Genomic DNA, 20,969 nt, shown 5'->3' on the forward strand with positions numbered 1-20,969 from the left:
GAATCCATTAGTTGCATCATGTGATTAATTATTACATAATAGTAAATGGCCGTTTCACGTGTTAAGGGCCAGAGCTTCAGTGTTGGGCAAGTTACTTTGTAAAAGTAACTAGTTACATATTACATATTGTTACAGTTACATATTACCCATAAAATAAAGTAACTGTAATAATATTACATATTATATTACTTTGTGTCCACAGCCTTAAGCTGTCACGTGTGAAACTACCACCTTATCACGTGACATGATTGCGTTGTTGGACAATGTACAAATCTTGGTTATAAGTAAGAAGCTAGTGAATAAGCTTCATTCAATAGGCCTCGTTACTCCATTGTGGTTAGGCGTTACTCAGAGGATTACTAACGAGATTAGTAACTTCGTTACTTTTAGTAATAATATTACGTCATATTAGACTCGTTACAGTAATTAGATTACTTAGGTAACGCGTTATGTTTGTAAGTAAAGTATCTTGCATTATATTACCTGTTTTCATAGCGTATTTCGTTATATTACTTTGTTACCACAAAAGTAATAATATTACGTAACGCGTTACTTATGTAACGCGTTACTCCCAACACTGCAGAGCTTCGCAACAAGAAATAGTTTGTTGTTGTTCTGTGAAACTTATTAAAGAAGAAACCCCTATAAGTAAGTAGAGCAGTAGAGACACCGTGTTTAAAAGAGTTGGTGTCGTTCGCGCGAAACTTTGGCGGTTTATGTCATCTGTGGTTTAGGATGGCAAGCTAGAGTCGTTTATAATACTTTCTGCGTCAGTTTATTCTTGTATACTAGTGAGGGAGACCTCTGTTGTTGTGTAATATAAGTGATCAGAAGCGGGCACAGGGCCGCATGTCGAAAATAAAGATTTTTCGTATTGCCAGTCGATTTTTTTGGAGCTTTTGGTTACTCTCTGTTCCTTTCGAGATTTTTGAACTCTGCCAACATCGATACACTTCACTACAGAGTTAAATTATGTTCATTGGGCCCTGTATGTGTTGTCAAGGAATAGATTCCGAGTAGAGATTGCCTTTGACAGGCCAACAGTTTCGAGTAAACTGACGCTGAATGATATTTTCACGTGTGTTGTTAGTTTCTCGTGTGGCGGTGGACTGCACTTACGTCTTGGGGTTGTATGCAGTCTCAGAGTTAATGTAAGAGTTGTTTTATTACTCAGTGCTAAGAAATGATGTTTAAACAGCAATAATATGAAGTTACGAATTTTATAAAAAGACCTTCACTTTGCGGTTTCAGTGGGTGACCGCCACCTTAAAAAACACAAAGTTTTCTCCCCTAGAAACTTTTATTGCATATGGTATGTAGTGTGGCTGGGTTATGTAAGGTGATTACCCACATGAAAACATCTTGTTGTTTAAATTCATAATATATTACACAATGTTTCTCTAATATACAATATACTTGTCAAACAGAACGTTAGTCCCTTGTACCATTCTACTGATCAGCAGGACGCAATGTCAAGATCGGTTTTGATAGCCGCTACTGTATATGCTACCAAGTCATCAGCTTGGATGGAAACACTAACTATTTGTTACTAAAAGTCATTTACCTTTACTTCATAGTTGAATAAGGGATTCATACCTATTTGTCAAATTTGTTAATTGTTTATTCCATTAAAGTTTTTCGTTGTACCGTACGTCGCAGGTTGCAGGTGAGAATGGGTTGAGATTGTTTGGACCAAAGACACTTAGATTCTTGGACTGTGCACGACAGAATTTTTTTATATGCTGAAAATAAAACACGTGCTATACTACACATGCCATGAACATCTTTCAGTACACAACACACACTGAGTAAAACCATCCATGGATGACACTTAACACCTTACACATATGGTACAGTCTAAACACTTTACACATAAGGTATACAGTGTATATACACATAACAGTAAAACAAGTTTGTGGCGTTACCAATTAAAATGCAATGTTCCTCAGTTAGCTTTGTACAACAGGCATGTAAATGAGTATCATACCACATACAGCTGGCTTGTAGCAAACAAAACAATCCTCATTTTTGCCATCTTTGTAGTCGGGAGAAGTTGCAGTGTACTTAAGAGTGGCCATCACTTCAATGAACACTCAGTGTCTCATCAAAAGCTAACAAAAAAAACATGTTTTTTAAAGAGAAATACATGGATGTGCAGGGATTTCTATATTAAAAATTTATGGTTTAGTAATCACAGTAATTTTGTCCCTTTCAAGAAAATTCTTAAAGAAACATTTGTTAATTCGTTTGTTAATAAGAAAAATATTTGGATACTTAAACTTTGACAATCATTTCACCCCTATTATTAACACTTTCATTGAGCAGCATATCTAGACGCCACAAAATTATCTAAAGTGCTCACACTATGCTAAGATATCTGGTACTACTTCAGGATATGTTCCAGACCACACGTACATGTAGATGTCACACCTTTAAACAATCTGTCAGTTACTCAAACATCGTGGCCACACACCCTTATTGGTCTAGTTGCATTTAAAATGATTAGCAGCAGACTGCCAGCACTTCTTGGTAGGCTATAGGTCGATTTGAGATACTCTAATACAGCAGTCACCCTAATAGAACAATCACATGTGTATATACTAGAGTTGCAACGATACAGTGTGTAGACGTATCGATATATTGTCTTTGTTGTATCACGATACAGCGATATATTGCATGATACAAAGTGGAGTGTAAACATTAGTGTATGTTGTTTTTAAGGGAAATTAATGACTTGCTTTTTCTTCGAGGAACATTACATACCATTCAGTTTAACCACAATGTACAATAATTTGATTGGCAGTCATGGTAACAGCCATGATACGTCGATATATCACGATACACAAAATATATCGATACGGTTTAACTTTGTATCGATACAACGATACAGCCTTAAAGCGATACGATATGCAATATATCAATATATTGTTGCATCTCTAGTATATACAGCTAGCTGTATGCTATGACAACGAAAATAAACAAACCAGTATACTAAAACATATCATTTAAAATGAAGAAGAGATCTTAGTGATAAAAGGTAGTGACATAAGAGACGAATGATGATATTTGGTGAGAAAATCCCTACATTGTGATCTTATAACAATTATTTGATGAGGAGAAAAGTTGGGATTTTCTCATGGAGCTATGCTGTGATACAGTCAATCATCTCTTGTTTCAGTACTTGGATACCTTTTTCATTAATTTTTTTAATATACTAGCTGAAACATGATGACTCAGGACTGTTCTCCACATCAAAGGAAAATGAAGTCAGACATATTTGCGCATGTATTCAATGTGCATATGCTCTCATCATCAATTGCTAGCAAACAACAAGGCAATCTTGCTTCATTTTAGCAATATTCTGCTCATTTACACTACAAAGCAGCACGACAATCATCTCTGCAATCAATTCACTTACTTTGAACATATGAGACATGGTCAAAAATTAAGGATGATTTTTGTTTCACTGGCTTCTGCTGAACCTTGACTCAGATCTAAAGCCGTGTAGTTTTAGTTTCTTTTTCTTTTTTTTTTCGTCTGTATTATCATCATTTATAGAACTTTTCGTGGGCGAGATCAAAGGAAAAAGTGTACTTTAAATTTCATAAAGTACACTCTCAGCCGGCCAACTGCTTCATCGACCACAAAGAGTGCTTTATTGAACCGCAAAGAGTGCTTTATTCGTTCAATAAAGCACTCTTTGTGGGCAATAAAGCACAGTTGCCCACGTGTCTTAGTGTAGGCTAATAGCCTACGGGGCTCGCGCCAGTATGACTAATCACCCAAGCCGGTGAAGGCTGATAGCCTCGCCGCGCTGAGTGATCAATCACCCCAGCCAATACGAGTTCTACCACTGGATTGCTTTTATAGACATACCTAAATGCTTCGATGATGGGTGGGAGAAGGTAACGTTGCTGTTACGTTTGTTAATGTAAACGGACAAGTCCTGGAGATGTCACGGAAATACTTCACCATGTGACTCACAATAGAATCGATTGTGGGTTGCGAGCAAAACCTGCCAAAAGACGCGATGAACGTCTACTATGCCAAACTATGGTGAAATATGCATGAGTTACTTTGTTAAACTAGTTTGTGTGCGTTCAGGCTGCTAATAGTTCGTGCAACGCTTGTTAATTACGAGTCCTAGTGTATGGTGAAGCTACACGACTAGAAAGTTCCATAAATCATTTAAAGCATAGCCTTGCTCTTGCTATATGAAAAATAAAGTACTCGGTGCTTGGCCTCGATGCTAATAAAGCACGAGGCGAACTCGCGGCTATGCTTTAACATATACGTAAGGCTTTGATTCATTGGTAACACATCAGTAGCTTGTTGTGCTGGCTATCAGGTAATTTCATGAGTCAAATTGGAGCAGTTTAAAATGAATAATGCCTTTATATTATACTGATAGTTGTGGTATACATATGATGAAGCTTGTTTTGTGTGTCGGTGTCGAGTCTGGTCAGATCTCACCGGTCAATGGTACAGAGACCAACGGGGATTTTTGTTTTAAGTGTGATGTGATTTAGTTATTTTCTTTCGGTTGTAGATCTTGGAGTTGGTCAGTGAAAAGACTAAAACATCAGTTTGGTGTTGCTTCAGATGGGCATATATCGGACAATTCAGGGTAGTGTTGCCTGAGATAAGTCATTCCGTTTTCGACAGTTACATTAGTGTTCTTATTATAACTACTATCTTTGTTTCATTTAATAGTCGAAGTTCTCTGAGTTGAGGCATTAAACTGTGTTCCTTGCTATTGTGCTAGCACGAGCGGCTGAGTCCTAAGAGAAGAAAGCATTGTTCAATATTTACTCAAGACAGCTGTTTCGTGGTTAAAATTCTTGGTTATCCTGTGATACTTTTGAAGGTACTTATTAGCCTTTTAGCATCAAAGCAGTAGTGTTCTGGTAGAGTATGCTGTTAGAGTGAGCAATAAGCAACTGGCAATAATGAGTGTGTAGATCTGAATGTCTTATCAGCAAGGAACGTGCCACCTATAAGGCTTCATGAGAGCATACTTAATTGTCTGGATTGCACAATGGAAGCACCACTACAACTATAGGCTATTTAACTGGCGGGGCATGCCCCCAGAAGGCTTGTGCTTTGCACTGCGCAGGGTGTGAAATATTTCATAAGATACTCTCTGGGATTCCTCTGGATATAGATACATGAACATATCAAGGAGAAAACATCCTGAATGTCTGGCAGACTCCTGTAAGCGTTTGAGTACAAATCAGATGGCTGCAAGTTCAAGGCTGTCCAGGTCCAGTCATGGATTTCTTTTCGAACACACCTCTAAACAGGTTGTAGGACCACGTGTCCTACAGACCTTCAGCACTTGTGCTGTAAAGTCCTAATAAATAAAAAATATAAGATTGTGATACTCTAATAGAACAGTCACCTATGTAATTTCTCCAGGTTAGCATCCTGAGGCCATATCATGGCTATATTTATCAGTGTTTCTATACAGCTATTGTGTGATGAGATCTTCATACGATTTTAAGTCAAAATTGCTACTAAATCTCAGGAAGCTAAGTTCTCAAAATTTCCTGGGGGCTATGGCTATGACCATTTGGAGTGTGCTTTTGATACTCCACAGTAACTTTATCATGTAGTGTACCCCTGGCCCCTTAGTATATCCTAGAAAATACCCTGAGATATAGCATTTTTAGCTGCTGAAGGAAATGCTTCTGAGAGGGGGAGGGGGCACACTATCCCTCTATTTTTACATGCCTATATATGTATGCTCCATAAAGCACATGCAACATTAAAATTATGATGGGTTGCAATCGGACAAAATGTCAGACCACTTAAAAGCAGTTACAAATCTTTTCTGACTGTTGTACTGTATGCATATGCATATGGTACACTACAGAAGATAGCTTGGATTGTCACAAAATAGCCTCCATACATAGCAAGCTTGTGGCCCACATGGCAGTATCATGGCTCCTCAGAGTTTATACGTACTAGTAAGACTGTGTGACATTATACAAATCCATGTAACAAGTAAAAATAGCTAGGTAGCATAAAATAAAAGACATGAAACAAGTGACATCACCTACATCTGCAGATACTAGTGCACAATAGAAAATGATATGCATAGAATGCTTTGATCTTTGGAAGATAATGAGGTCTATAAACCCACTAAGAGACCTGCTAGCAGAAATATCTCAGGACATCACACTTTTGATCACTCAGTTGCTTTGCTCTCCCAAGGCTAACAGCCCGCAATGGGTGACTCCATTCCTTTTATGAGCACACCTAAATGAATTTGGTTGTGGGAGAATGAGTCTAACGTTGCAGCTTTGTTTGTTACAATGAACGGACAAGTCCCGGAAAATTCCTTTTAGCGCACATTTGTTTTCTAGAGTATTTTAAGCCTCTATCACCTTGTACTGAACTATTACAAGGACCTAAATAGGTAAGCTTCACTGTAGAACGGTTATTTTTCGTTACCTGTAGCGTTAGTGTGAGCCATAATTTAAATCATGCCTGCATGGTCTTCATGTCAGTGTCGTGCCACAGTTTTACAACTCGTCGTCTTTGTAATTAACTCAAGCTGCATCCTTCAAACTGTATTGTATTTACCTGTTCTTAACACAGCTTTGATTCTATAGACACTGGCAACAACTTGTCGACTCACCGTGCTTTCCCTCTGTGGCAAGTCTGTCTTGAAAGCAGTGCAATCAAAGGCATGTGCGTGCGAGCTTCGATTTCTTCAGCATATCAACAAAAACATGCTTAGTCTTCAACAGTAGTGTGACAAACTTAAAACAACAAATAATTTGATGACTCCATTTATATGCGGATATATATAACCCCACATTTTCAAAGTCAATTAGAGACCACGACCTCGTATCTTCAACTGACTTTTTAAGACCCACGAATATCCTCGTGCTATGTCTCTAACCTACACTTAAGTGACCTTCCTGTTTCAGCACTTTTTATTGCCATGATCCCTACTCAAACCTTCACTTCTTTACTAAGGATTACTTTCGTAACATAATCTGTCATAATATGCCATAATAATGGAAAGAGTGATGCCAGACATACCTGTATTAGACTACAAAATGCAAGAATAATGCGTACTCCAAATACTAGGAGATCAGGAATCAATGTACTCACTTTGAATGCAAGAGATGCTGTACGAACATTATGACATATGTGCTGTCTAGCCAATACATGAAGCCATTAGTGTGCTACCCACAAATCACTTTTTATGTTAAAAGAATAAAAGACGGTTATTGTTTCTGGTTATTATTTTTAGGAGGTGGGTATACATCCAACCCTTTGTGATTCCTCCTACTACGTACTAGCATACTTACTGATACAGAATTTGGTTAACAAAAAAATACTTTACTACAGGGCAGGACTATTGAATGTTGCAAAACTGCATAGCATGAATTACGGACCTCAGTGTTTGCCATAAGCACTTTGATGACATGTTTTCAGGTAGTGAGGCTAGGTCCACAATGGCATAAAGCACTACCCCACACAAGTCATGTATATTGTAAATACATGTGAGTCACCATATGTATAACTGGGGTTCAGATATTGCCCATTTACTGAGAAACTCCAATAAAGCAGTCGCCATCTATTCCATTAAAACAGTCAGAGCTAAGTAGGTACTTGTAAATTTTGTGATTTTTTATTACACATAGTAGTAGTCACCTGTAGGTATAATAGATCAGTATAATAGGCTGGGCTAATTTAGCACCTGGAACATGGGTCTGCCTCAGAAGCCATGTATGGACCTATTATAATTATAATACACTCACTTTTTGGTGTATATATATATGCACCACCTCAGGGGCTTCCCCTAAAGAGCACCCAAAAAACTCTGCATAACAAATTGACTTTAATGTTAGTAGCAAATTGACAGTTTCATTCACCAACACTCTATTTTTCTGATGAAAGTGCTGCACTTGCAAAATTCCTGCAACATTACAGGCCAGTCCCTAAGGATATTGCAATTGTAAGCTATTATAGGTTGCTTATTATAAAGTGCTAGGTAGCCGAGGGACACAATGGAATATGACAAGTACCTTCTTCTTCCTATACAAACAATAATGATACATATGTCATCCCTTATGTAGCCTGAAGGTGGCATGGTGCTGACAAGTATAGTAGACTCTCGGTTATCCGACCCTCGTTTATCCGAAATGGGAAATGACTGTTCTATTAGAGTATTTTGAGTACAAGTGTATGTTCTATTAGAGTATTTCAACAGAGCTCTGTACACAAATGTATGGCCTTCAGTTATCTGAAATATTCACTTATCTGAACACTTTATCCATTTCCTCAGACACATTGTAGTTTGGATAACCGAGGCTCTGCTGTACACAAATCAAACTGTCATTTCTTAATAGTTTAGTACATGGCTACAGTACCCTTTTAAGACGACTAATAGTAAAGGGATTTAAAACCACCTCTCCAATTGCTTACACGTGAAATAAAACTATATGTAACACAGTCACTTACTTATACGACATCATCCACACATGTACACCACCAATAATGATAAAAATTGCAATTATACAATTTGGATGTCGGAGGTGGACCAGAAACATGACTACCACTTGGAATGGTCTAAATAGTAGGGGATCATAACACAGTAGTTATCCCGAGGGCTCATATACTGTATGCCGCAAGCATTTTGCTGTATAAAATTTCACAAAAGAGGAAGACACATAAAACTTGTAGCTGGATAATTTCATAATAAGCACATCAACTAAGTGTTTGATTCACTTTATCATACCTCACGTTGCACATGGATGGCTACCAGTTCTAAAGGACTACATAGTCTACAGTTAATTGTGCACAGTGTATTTTTTATCAATTATTGGCACACTCAAATCATGCCCAGGCGCTTTTTCAGCTTACTGAATGTAACTATGGCTAGACTACACAGAGGAGTCTCCAATAGTTTGCACACTTGGCTACCACGTATATACCAGGACAAAAGTGATGGCTCTAATTATAGAAGCTGGAATTTTTGAAGCAGTCCAACATTGGAAATAGGTGCTTGCATCTCGCATTGCACAAACAGGGCTTTCATAATGCAATAACGACCACAATATTTTAAGTACTACGAAACAATAGAGCCATACCTTGCAATCCCCACTACTATCTAACCTGGGGTAGGTGCTGGGTAACTTTGATACGGGTACAATAGGTCAAGTCTACACTTTCAGGAGTAATGCTATAATATATTAAAAATATCAAAGACGTGGCCAGTTACTTATTAAGCTCGTCACGCAGGAGAAGCACTCCGTATCATTGGTTACTGACAGATGGCACAGCCTACATTGGTTGACTCACAAAATAACTTTTCAGCTAGCAAAATTATCGCTGTACTTGGCTGATTTTGGCCCGAGAAACAAAAGATTTTTACATGAAGCATAGCCATAGACGCATCCGGTTTACAACTTTCTACTGGGCGCTTGAATACCATTTTCACCATCCATGTTTCCCTCTATATATCGTTACTAAGCGATCAGACTAATGGTGAACATTATTTGGAATACTTTCCGTTACACTCGCAAAAAATAAAACCGACACACAAATGAACCCACACCCTGCCACAGCTTTATACATGCACAGCTTACCTTGTGAACACTTTTTTCGTAGTGTTGAACATCTTGACACCCCAACATAATGTCCTATACGTTTGACCACTGGGATATTAGAAACAGTATTTCACGAATTACAATAACCTTAGTCCCTAATGACCAAAAGTGAAAGGTAATAGGCGCTTCGCGCGCTGCGTTATGAGTATTGGAGATGGCGGGAAACTACACGGACCGTAATGAACAGGATTATTTCATTCCCTATGTATTACCAATTTACATTAGCAAGTCAGAGGGAGATGAGTTGATATCGCAATACAGTTGCCTTCAAGGTGAACCTCTTTTGATTCAGTTTGTATCCAACCTCTTGCCAAGAGGATTTTTCTGCTGCTTAGTTGTTCAACTTCTGCAACAACTACCACAAGGTTGGAACCATGTTCTTGCTCAAAAAGACATTCATCATACATGCAGTAATTTGATCACATTTTGCTTACCCGGTGCATATTTCTTATCATTATTGGACAAATTATCCTACTTTGAAGTTCAAATAAGACATCAGAAAGCTGATTATTACCAGCAGTGTCCTGTACATTTATCAGTCCAGGACATTCTATCTAGTGCATTGGCAGCAGTTTGTGAACAGCTAAGTTATAATAATGGAAGGATCCGCTATGGTTTTCATTGTAAATGTGGTGAGATGAGAGAAGAACACATTGCAGCAATCACTAGGCTGACTCCTCCTTTTGATTATGCACTGTGTAAATATGGAAGTATAGTTACAACTGCGTTGAAGCATTCTCACATTGTAGAGGTGAACACATGTATTGTATTCGTTTACATAGCTACATCACTTATAAATTGCAGGTGAAAAAAAGTTCTCAAGTGGATTCAAAGAATGCTCAAATACCACCAAAACCTGGTATGTATACAGTACATATACAATATGTAGCAGTGTTGTTAAAGTGCTGATGTAAAAATTGTAACTTGCATATTATATATGTAATAGATTGGTCACTAACTACCATTGTAGTGTTTACTAGTGTGCTATTCTATATAACTTCAATAAACTATATCTGTACACTTGTATATACTTGTCAAAACAGCTTTGTTTCATTAAATAATATCTAGAATAGGTAGATTAAAATATGTACTACAACACTATATCGTTGTACATGAGTATATGGTGTGTATTTATTTTCCTGTTTTTGCAGGTGATCAGTCACCAGAATACGTTCTAATGAAGCGCTACCATAACAAACTGTTAAAAATTTTACCAGTTTGTGATTTGTCTCCTTATTTTGTGTCAGAGAAAGTTATCTCACTCGCAGATAATGACAAAATTGTTCATTCTTCAACCTCTCAAGCTGCAGCTCAACTTATACTCGATAAAGTATTACTTCAAATACAGAATGGCAACACTGAGATATTTTATAAAATGCTATTGATTATGGAACATTATGGGACTGATGCTGCTGAGACACTATCAGCAGAAATCAAACGTAAATGTGAAGAGAAGCAGTCTGCAAATTCTACAGTTTATAAACAAGGTATACTTTATTGTACTAATTATTGTGCTAATCAGTAGCTAGAGTGGATGAAAATGTATATTTGGGGCAAGGAAGGCTGGGAAAGAATTACGTTTTCAGATGTACATACATGAGTATGATTTTAGATTTAAAATCTCCGCGATCAATCTGCTTTAAGTGTCAAGTACAAAAAACTAAGTGTCTTTTAAAACTGTGAACTTTGAGTGGTATAATACATTGATAGAAAGAAACATGACAATTGCAGTTTAGATTGCATGAAAGTGTTGTGATATAAGAGCAATGTTCGTTGGTGACACAAAGTTACATTGTGCTGCACCTGATTTAGTAATGGTATTTCACAAGTGAAAGTTCACCAAATACTGCTGTTAATTTGCTCAAGTATATACAGTAGAATTGGAACAATGTACAAATACATCCTCCTAAGCTTCTTTTGCTGCTAAATTGGCTTGGCTCCACGTATGTTTACAAACAGAAAGACACACTCCCAATACTGAAGTGGACATGGCTCATGAGAGAAACTGACCTATCACAACACTATACTGTCTTGTACAATAACAATTGATTAGTGGGCATGGCTCCATGTATTATAAAGCATGCAGACAGCAACAGACATGGATCCGTGCATACCTATAGACCTGCATTTAATACTACTGATACATGGGCAAGGCTGCCTACAGATAGTAATCCCAAGAAGTGGCCATGGCTCATGAAAAGAAGCTGGGCTGCAGCAGGACTAGACTATGACACATCTGTGTTTGTCAAACTAATCAATTCATTGCACACGTGATCCAATCTGGGTTAGACCTGGATATTCTATTAAACAGGGATGACCAAGACAAAATGTGACCCGGATGACGTGGGTGACCCAATCTGGCTGGTTGCCTTCTGTATTTTTGAAAGGAAATGCTTTACAAGAGCAACCATGTACCTTACCTAATAAAACAGTCAAACACAGCTGAGAGAAGGTTTTATGGAATTACTTATCTAATCCAAAACAGCCAAGCTGTAAAAAAAGAGTGCGGCCCTGAGAAAGGCTATGGTGAAAAAAGATGTGAAATCCAAGGTGGCGGCCAAGAAATGGCTGTGATGGTAGGTTAATGGTAAAAATTTTAATAACGACAATTCAAGTGAATTTTGTGCCAAGACCTAGCGGCACCAAATTCACCTGAATTGTTGTTATTAAAATTTTTACCATTAACCTACCATCACAGCCATTTCTTGGCCGCCACCTTGGATTTCACATCTTTTTTCACCATAGCCTTTCTCAGGGCCGCACTCTTTTTTTACAGCTTGGCTGTTTCGGATTAGATTTCACTTCTTTTTGTATTTGTATACCCCAAAGCCGGCCTATGGCCGGCTTTAGGGCTTTTTAACCTGTCATTTTTTCTTTACTACAGGAAGAAGAAAAGATGAAGCAGGATGATTTCTTTGTAGCTGACCTCTCTGCAAGGTGATCCTTCTAGCTGATCTCTCTACCGGATGACTTGTTTGTAGCTGAACTCTCTACAGGATGATTTGTTTGTAGCTGAATTCTCTACAAGGTAATTTCTTCTAGCTGATCTTTCTACAGGGTGATTTGTTTGTAGCTGAATTCTCTACAGGCCAATTTGTTTGCAGCTGAACTCTCTACATGGTAGTTTCTTTGTAGCTGAACTCTCTACAATGGGACTTCTTCTAGCTGAACTCTCTACAGGGTGACTTGTTTCTAGCTGATCTCTCTACAGTGTAACTTGTTTCTAGCTGAACTCTCTACAGGGTGATTTGTTTGTAACTGAATTCTCTACAAGGTAACATCTTCTAGCTGATCTTTCTACAGGGTGATTTGTTTGTCTCTACAGGGCAATTTGTTTGCAGCTGAACTCTCTACATGGTAGTTTCTTTGTAGCTGAACTCTCTACAATGTAACTTCTTCTAGCTGAACTCTCTACAGGGTGACTTGTTTCTAGCTGAACTCTCTACAGGGTGATTTGTTTCTAGCTGAGCTCTCTACAAGGTAACTTCTTCTAACTGATCTTTCTACAGGGTGATTTGTTTGTCTCTACAGGGAAATTTGTTTGCAGCTGAACTCTCTACATTGTAGTTTCTTTGTAGCTGAACTCTCTACAATGTAACTTCTTCTAGCTGAACTCTCCACAGGGTAACTTGTTTCTAGCTGAACTCTCTACAGGGTGATTTGTTTGTAGCTGAACTCTCTACAAGGTAACTTCTTCTAGATGATCTTTCTACAGGATGATTTGTTTGTAGCTGAATTCTCTACAGGGCAATTTGTTTGCAGCTGAACTCTCTACATGGTAGTTTCTTTGTAGCTGAACTCTCTACAATGTAACTTCTTCTAGCTGAACTCTCTACAGGGTGACTTGTTTGTAGCTGAACCCTCTACAGGGTGATTTGTTTGTAGCTGAACTCTCTACAAGGTAACTTCTTCTAGCTGATCTTTGTACAGGGTGATTTGTTTGTAGCTAAATTCTCTACAGGGCAATTTGTTTGCAGCTGAACTCTCTACATGGTAGTTTCTTTGTAGCTGAACTCTCTACAATGTAACTTCTTCTAGCTGAACTCTCTACAGGGTGACTTGTTTCTAGCTGATCTCTCTACAGGGTGACTTGTTTCTAGCTGAACTCTCTACAGGGTGACTTGTTTGTAGCTGAACTCTCTACAAGGTAACTTCTTCTAGCTGATCTTTCTACAGGGTGATTTGTTTGTAGCTGAATTCTCTACAGGGCGATTTGTTTGCTGCTGAACTCTCTACATGGTAGTTTCTTTGTAGCTGAACTCTCTACAATGTAACTTCTTCTAGCTGAACTCTCTACGGGTGACTTGTTTCTAGCTGATCTCTCTACAGGGTGACTTGTTTCTAGCTGAACTCTCTACAGGATGACTTGTTTGTAGCTGAACTCTCTACAAGGTAACTTCTTCTAGCTGATCTTTCTACAGGGTGATTTGTTTGTAGCTGAATTCTCTACAGGGCGATTTGTTTGCTGCTGAACTCTCTACATGTTAGTTTCTTTGTAGCTGAACACTCTACAATGTAACTTCTTCTAGCTGAACTCTCTACGGGTGACTTGTTTCTAGCTGATCTCTCTACAGGGTGACTTGTTTGTAGCTGAACTCTCTACAGGGTGATTTGTTTGTAGCTGAACTCTCTACAATGTAACTTCTTCTAGATGATCTTTGTACAGGGTGATTTGTTTGTAGCTGAATTCTCTACAGGGAAATTTGTTTGCAGCTAAACTCTCTACATGGTAGTTTCTTTGTAGCTGAACTCTCTACAATGTAACTTCTTCTAGCTGAACTCTCTACAGGGTGACTTGTTTCTAGCTGATCTCTCTACAGGGTGACTTGTTTCTAGCTGAACTCTCTACAGGGTGATTTGTTTGTAACTGAACTCTCTACAAGGCAACTTCTTCTAGCTGATCTTTCTACAAGGTGATTTGTCTGTAGCTGAATTCTCTACAGGGCAATTTGTTTGCTGCTGAACTCTCTACATGGTAGTTTCTTTGTAGCTGAACTCTCTACAATGTAACTTCTTCTAGCTGAACTCTCTACAGGGTGACTTGTTTGTAGCTGAACTCTCTACAAGGTAACTTCTTCTAGCTGATCTTTCTACAGGGTGATTTGTTTGTAGCTGAATTCTCTACAGGGCGATTTGTTTGCTGCTGAACTCTCTACATGGTAGTTTCTTTGTAGCTGAACTCTCTACAATGTAACTTCTTCTAGCTGAACTCTCTACGGGTGACTTGTTTCTAGCTGATCTCTCTACAGGGTGACTTGTTTCTAGCTGAACTCTGTACAGGGTGATTTGTTTGTAGCTGAACTCTCTACAAGGTAACTTCTTCTAGCTGATCTTTCTACAGGGTGATTGGTTTGGAGCTGAATTCTCTACAGGGCAATTTGTTTGCAGCTGAACTCTCTACATGGTAGTTTCTTTGTAGCTGAACTCTCTACAATGTAACTTCTTCTAGCTGAACTCTCTACAGGGTGACTTGTTTGTAGCTGAACCCTCTACAGGGTGATTTGTTTGTAGCTGAACTCTCTACAAGGTAACTTCTTCTAGCTGATCTTTGTACAGGGTGATTTGTTTGTAGCTGAATTCTCTACAGGGCAATTTGTTTGCAGCTGAACTCTCTACATGGTAGTTTCTTTGTAGCTGAACTCTCTACAATGTAACTTCTTCTAGCTGAACTCTCTACAGGGTGACTTGTTTCTAGCTGATCTCTGTACAGAATGACTTGTTCCTAGCTGAACTCTCTACAGGTGATTTGTTTGCATCTGAACTCTCTTACATGGTGGTTTCTTTGTAGCTGAACTCTCTACAAAGTGACTTCTTCTAGCTGATCTATCTACAGGATGACTTGTTTCTAACTGAACTCTTTACAGTGTTATCTGTTCATAGCGGAACTTTGTACTGGGTGATTTGTTTGCAGCTAAACTCTTTGCATGATTGTTTCTTTGTAACTGAACTCTCTACAATGTGACTTCTTCTAGCTGATCTCTCTACAGGATGACTTGTTTCTAACTGAACTCTCTATAGTGTGATCTGTTCATAGCGGAACTTTCTACTGGGTGATTTGTTTGCAGCTAAACTCTTTGCATGATTGTTTCTTTGTAACTGAACTCTCTACAATGTGACTTCTTCTAGCTGATCTCTCTACAGGATGACTTGTTTCTAACTGAACTCTCTATAGTGTGATCTGTTCATAGCGGAACTTTCTACTGGGTGATTTGTTTGCAGCTATACTCTTTGCATGATTGTTTCTTTGTAACTGAACTCTCTACAAGGTAACTTCTTCTAGCTGATCTCTCTACAGGGCAATTTGTTTGTAGCTGAATTCTCTACAGGGTGATTTATTTGAGCTGAACTCTCTATATGATGGCTTCTTTGTAGCTGAACTCTCTATTAGGTACCTTCTTCTAGCTGATCTGACTACAGGGTGACTTGTTTGTAGCTGAATTCCCTACAGAATAACTTGCAATGTAATATAACTGTGTAAATTATACATGCAGCTGAATGCTTTATTAGGGTGACTGTTCTATTAGAGTATCTCGATCTCGCATTTGCTGCACGTAGTTGCCTTTCGAATCATAACTCAGTGATTTGTAATGCGATTCTTCTGTACTACTGCAAGAACTTTCTATGATGATTATTCCAGCTACATACTGATTTTCAGCTCGTTGCTCTAAGCGGTTTTCCTGGTAGACACGAAAACTAATAGTTTTTTTATTCATAAAAATCGATCGCGTAATTTTGTCACAGGTTGGGTTTTGTGTCATATCTCCATGGTCTTTATCCCGATTCCTTTCAAACCACAAAAAGGCACTCCTACGATGGTTGCTCCATCCACATATCAATTTTCAACTGATTCCTCCAATGGGTTTACCCTGTAGGCGTGACAGACTTTCGACCTTATTTTACGCAAATAATCCGTCATAACTCCGTGAATGTTCATCGGATTCCTACCAAAGTTGGTACAGAGATCCGCCTTAATGAGCCCTTTAAGTGTACCAAATTTCAGCCCAATCCGAGCACGCGTTCGTGTTTTATGGCGAATTTTGCGAAGTGTGCGAAATGAAGAAGAAGAAGAAGAAAAAAACGAAGAAATTAAAACGAAATTTTGTTCGCTCGTATCTCGGAAATGGCTGGAGCGATTTTCTTCAAATTTGGTATGTAGACTCCCCTAACTGGGCGGCACGTCTCTAGCAAATTTGGTTCCAATCGGATTAGGAATCACAGAGCTACATAGGTGTGAAAATTGCGTTTTCTTTCTTCCTGTTAATATACTCACGGTGTGGCGCGCCGGCTTCTTGGGCCGCACGACACACTATCGTGTGTCTTGATACAAAGACAAAATGTATGCTAATCGATGTGCCTTAGCATAGCTACAACTATATACCCTGCTTACCAATCCTTGCCACCACCCTTGGCATTATAGCAGGTCTAAACATAGTTTTAGAAACCGACAGAGGGAGAGTACTTAACATTCTGATAGTGATATACCAGTACCCTATAGCTGATTTGTGTAGCTCTGATCCGCTAGGAGATACAGCAGAAAAACGAGAAATTTTTATGATTGTGTTCTAGGGCATCACAGTACTACATGTATGTATATAGAACCTCTCCCTTCAGGGATAGTAAAACTAGTCATTTTTGAACATGTTAGTGCACCTACTTATTTCACAATGCAGATGAGTTATAAATTAACCCATCTAAAGTTTCTCAACGTACATAATTGGCTAAGTAGTGGATTAAAAATTATTAACTTAAAAATTAAGCAAGGTTCCAACAATAAAAAGTAGTGAAACAATTAAGAGATGATGGTAGCTATGAGGGAAAATCCTTACCTGGTTGGCATTGTAGCAATGTGGGAAATCTCTAAATTACCATGTTTCCACCATCTTTTCAATGCCAAAGTAGAGGGATTTTCCCACATTTCTACAATAGCAAGTAAAGATTTTCCTCATAGCTACGTACCATCAACTCTTGTTTCACTACTTTTTATCACTGGAACCCTACTTCCTTTTTAAATTAATTATTTTTTATTGCACTAGTTTATTAACCCTTTCACCGCTTCAACTGGGTTTATCTGGTTTGACGCTATAAAAGGCACTTTGAGTACAATTCTAATGCGCTACCACTTCTATCATGCGTTTCATAGTATGATGCGCTTACCCTGAAACGCGCACGCCCACAGAGGTCCCATTTCTGGGATAGCCGGATCCTTCACGCACTATTGCGGGTTTGTTACATAATATCGCAAAGTTTTTCTTGTTAGAAAAGATTACTGTCATGCATCCTCGAGTTGATAGTCACGTTTTGAAGTCCACTGGATTGTTATTGATAGGCTAAGACAGCCAAGGATCACCATCGGCTGTTTTTCAGAAGTGTGGTGTGATTCGCTCGTGTGCGTATACGCATGCATGATACAAGATTTGGGATAAATCTTGAAGAAACTAGCCGAAGAAACAATCGCTCAGTAAGGAGACTGTTTAGAATAGTTGTATGGACTGTAATACTTACGTACCTGCAGCAACTTTATTTGTAACTAACTACTTATGTAAGCTGCTTTTACCATATTTTTCAGTTTTGTTGTCTTGTAATTACTTATCGGTTTTATTTACGTAAACAAAAACAACCTAGTCGAGGTCCTTAGTCTATAGCGATTACTTAGAGGTATGGTAACTAAGTACTATAGTGTACAGTTAAGCTTGTATAGCGCAATTTGTAGCAGACTCTATGGTCCGCCGGAAAATTCAGCGGTGAAAGGGATAATTATATAATAATCAATTAACTTTTTGTTAGAGCATAGCTATGAAATACACAAGTGGTTGTAACTGCTATATTAGAGTATCTTGATCTTGCTACTTAGCTATGCAGTAGATTAAGCTAAGGGATGACCTTGTTTTCTACAGAGTTAGATCATTAAGGGGCACCAATTATTAGAGGTGTGGTGGTGTGTTTAGATCATTTAAGAGGTGCAATTGTTATATATACTGTATGCTCAGCTACCCAATAGTACCAGGGATACAGTTCATTAAATGCCTCAGATAGTTTCATGGTGTCTAAATATGCTCTTTCAAGGAAAGTGTCGATACAGAAATTTGATGCCTTAGTATGGCATAAAGAAGATGACCGTTTAATTGAAAACATTAATCAGAACCACAAAAAGCACTTCCCATTGCACCCATGAGTTTGTTGTTGTGGTATAAAATGGTGGCCATGTGCTGCTTCATTTGGCTTCTAGCCTAGTGATGGTGGTCAGGCAGTGAGATAGTGAGGCAGGCAGGCAGACCAAATACGTTTTTTGACAATTTTTATATTGAGCTGCCTGTCTGTTGTTGTTTTTATTTTTTCGATATTAAATAGAGTAACAGTCAACCATGCCAATCTAATATCATTTTTGCATTCAAATAATTTTGATGTGATATTCAAACTATGGTTCTTGCATTCGGAGGCTGTGGATACTGGAATGCAATACAATATTTAATATCATTTTTTGTCTACAAAAGGACTCATGCTGTTATAGATATTCTCACTGGTCGATTAGTATTGATATTAAGGTCATTCATTGTACAAGTATACAAGGAAAAATTAAAATTTTTAAGTTTGATTAGGGATCATAGGCACAAAAAGAAGTGAGGTTGCCTACACCTGAAGATATACGTACTAGTGGACATTTAATCCATATAGACTGAATTAAGAATTACATTAGACTGAATTAGGGATTAAATGTCCACTAGTATATTTTCAGGTGTAGGTTGTTTCACTATGAACCTTAATTGACTTTTGTGGTGGACTTTGGAGGTGTCTAAGTTACTTAGACCCTTTTCATGTTTCATCATGTTTATTACATGCACCTCCACTGGTAGCGCTGGCAATGCATTGCTACCTGAAAATTAATTTAACTGTTGGCTTGTTTCTACTTATTAATGTTACATTTCTCTGTTACAAGCAACTGTCAGGAGTGTTAAGGAACAACAGCTACATAAACGGTCTAAATAGGTACTTTAGACCACAGCAGTCTACATAATTTAGTATTCCTCAGGCCCTGTAGTAGTAGCAGCGCCTTTGCTTCGCTCAGGTGTCACAACACAGGGTCATCAAGTTACTAAATTTCATAGACCTGTGTAATTCTTAGTTTAACTATTACTTAAAATTCCTACATAATTTTTCATTGTACTTGTTTGTTGTAAAAGTACCTTTAAGGAAGAATCTTAGTGCATCTAGCATCAAATCCAGACTTAAAATAAGAAAACCAAATATTGAATTATTTTTAAATCATAAAACCTGCATTTGGTCTGCCTGCCTGCCTGCCTGCCTGCCTGCCTGCCTGCCTGCCTGCCTGCCTGCCTGCCTGCCTGCCTGCCTGCCTGCCTGCCTGCCTGCCTGCCCACCCACCTGCCTGATCACAGTTGCAAGGCTAGAGGCTAAATGAAGAAGTGCACAGTCACCATTTCATGCCACAGTAACAAACTCATGTATCTTTTCTGGATCACGTGACTCATATGTATGTTTGGTGTATAACCTATTTTATTTGACTACTTATTAATATTTTTGTGTATAGTACTCTAATACAGTGTGCATTTTTCTGAGCACTTCTAATGCAACGCACATAGAATGTTCTAGAGCAGTCTAGAATTTCCATTGATGAGTCTATGTAATATAAATTATATCTAATCAAAAACAGCCAAGCTGTAAAAAAAGGTGCGGCCCCCATAAAGGCCATGGTGAAAAAAGATGTGAAATCCAAGGTGGCGGCCAAGAAATGGCTGTGATGGTAGGTTAATGGTTACATTTTAATAACAACAATTCAGGTGAATTTGGTGCCAAGACCAAGCGGCACAAAATTCACCTGAATTGCCGTTATTAAAATGTAACCATTAACCTACCATCACAGCCATTTCTTGGCCGCCACCTTGGATTTCACATCTTTTTTCACCATGGCCTTTATGGGGGCCGCACCTTTTTTTACAGCTTGGCTGTTTTTGATTAGATATCACTTCTTTTTGTATTTGTATACTGCAAAGCCGGCCTATGGCTGGCTTTGGGGCTTTTTTTAACCCATGTGTTTTTTTCTTTACCACAGGAAGAAGAAAAGAACTTAAAGAAGAATTTTAGTACTTCAATTATTTTTGATTTTATTAGTAATTATACAAATTATATACATATATTTATTACATGCTCATTATTCCCCACAGGATTTTTTTTGCAGCTGATCTCTCTACTGGGTGACTTGAAATGTAGCTGAACTATATACAGGATGGTTTCTTTGTAGCTGAACTCTCTGTAACAGGTGATTTGTTTGCAGCTAAACTCTCTACATGGTGGTGTCTTTATAGCCGAACTCTCTACATGATG

General features: G+C 38.3%; 1 protein-coding gene across 2 annotated transcripts in view; it reads left to right on the top strand.

The window, feature by feature from the left end:
- The first annotated feature begins 9,706 nt into the window (after window positions 1-9,706).
- LOC136255861 (uncharacterized) overlaps window positions 9,707-20,969 on the top strand; it is a 34,120-nt gene continuing 22,857 nt past the window's right edge. The window contains exons 1-4 of one of the 2 annotated variants that reach the window (XM_066048754.1): window positions 9,707-9,901; window positions 9,965-10,380; window positions 10,434-10,488; window positions 10,781-11,116. In XM_066048754.1, coding sequence (XP_065904826.1) covers window positions 9,784-9,901; window positions 9,965-10,380; window positions 10,434-10,488; window positions 10,781-11,116 — 925 coding nt within the window. In that variant the 5' untranslated portion in view covers window positions 9,707-9,783. Of the gene's footprint in view, window positions 10,381-10,433; window positions 10,489-10,780; window positions 11,117-20,969 lie in introns of both variants that reach the window. The other variant, XM_066048753.1, reaches the window with a different exon arrangement.

The sequence above is a fragment of the Dysidea avara genome, chromosome 5 (assembly GCF_963678975.1).
Source record: "Dysidea avara chromosome 5, odDysAvar1.4, whole genome shotgun sequence".
In the NCBI taxonomy this organism is placed as follows: Eukaryota; Metazoa; Porifera; class Demospongiae; order Dictyoceratida; family Dysideidae; genus Dysidea; species Dysidea avara.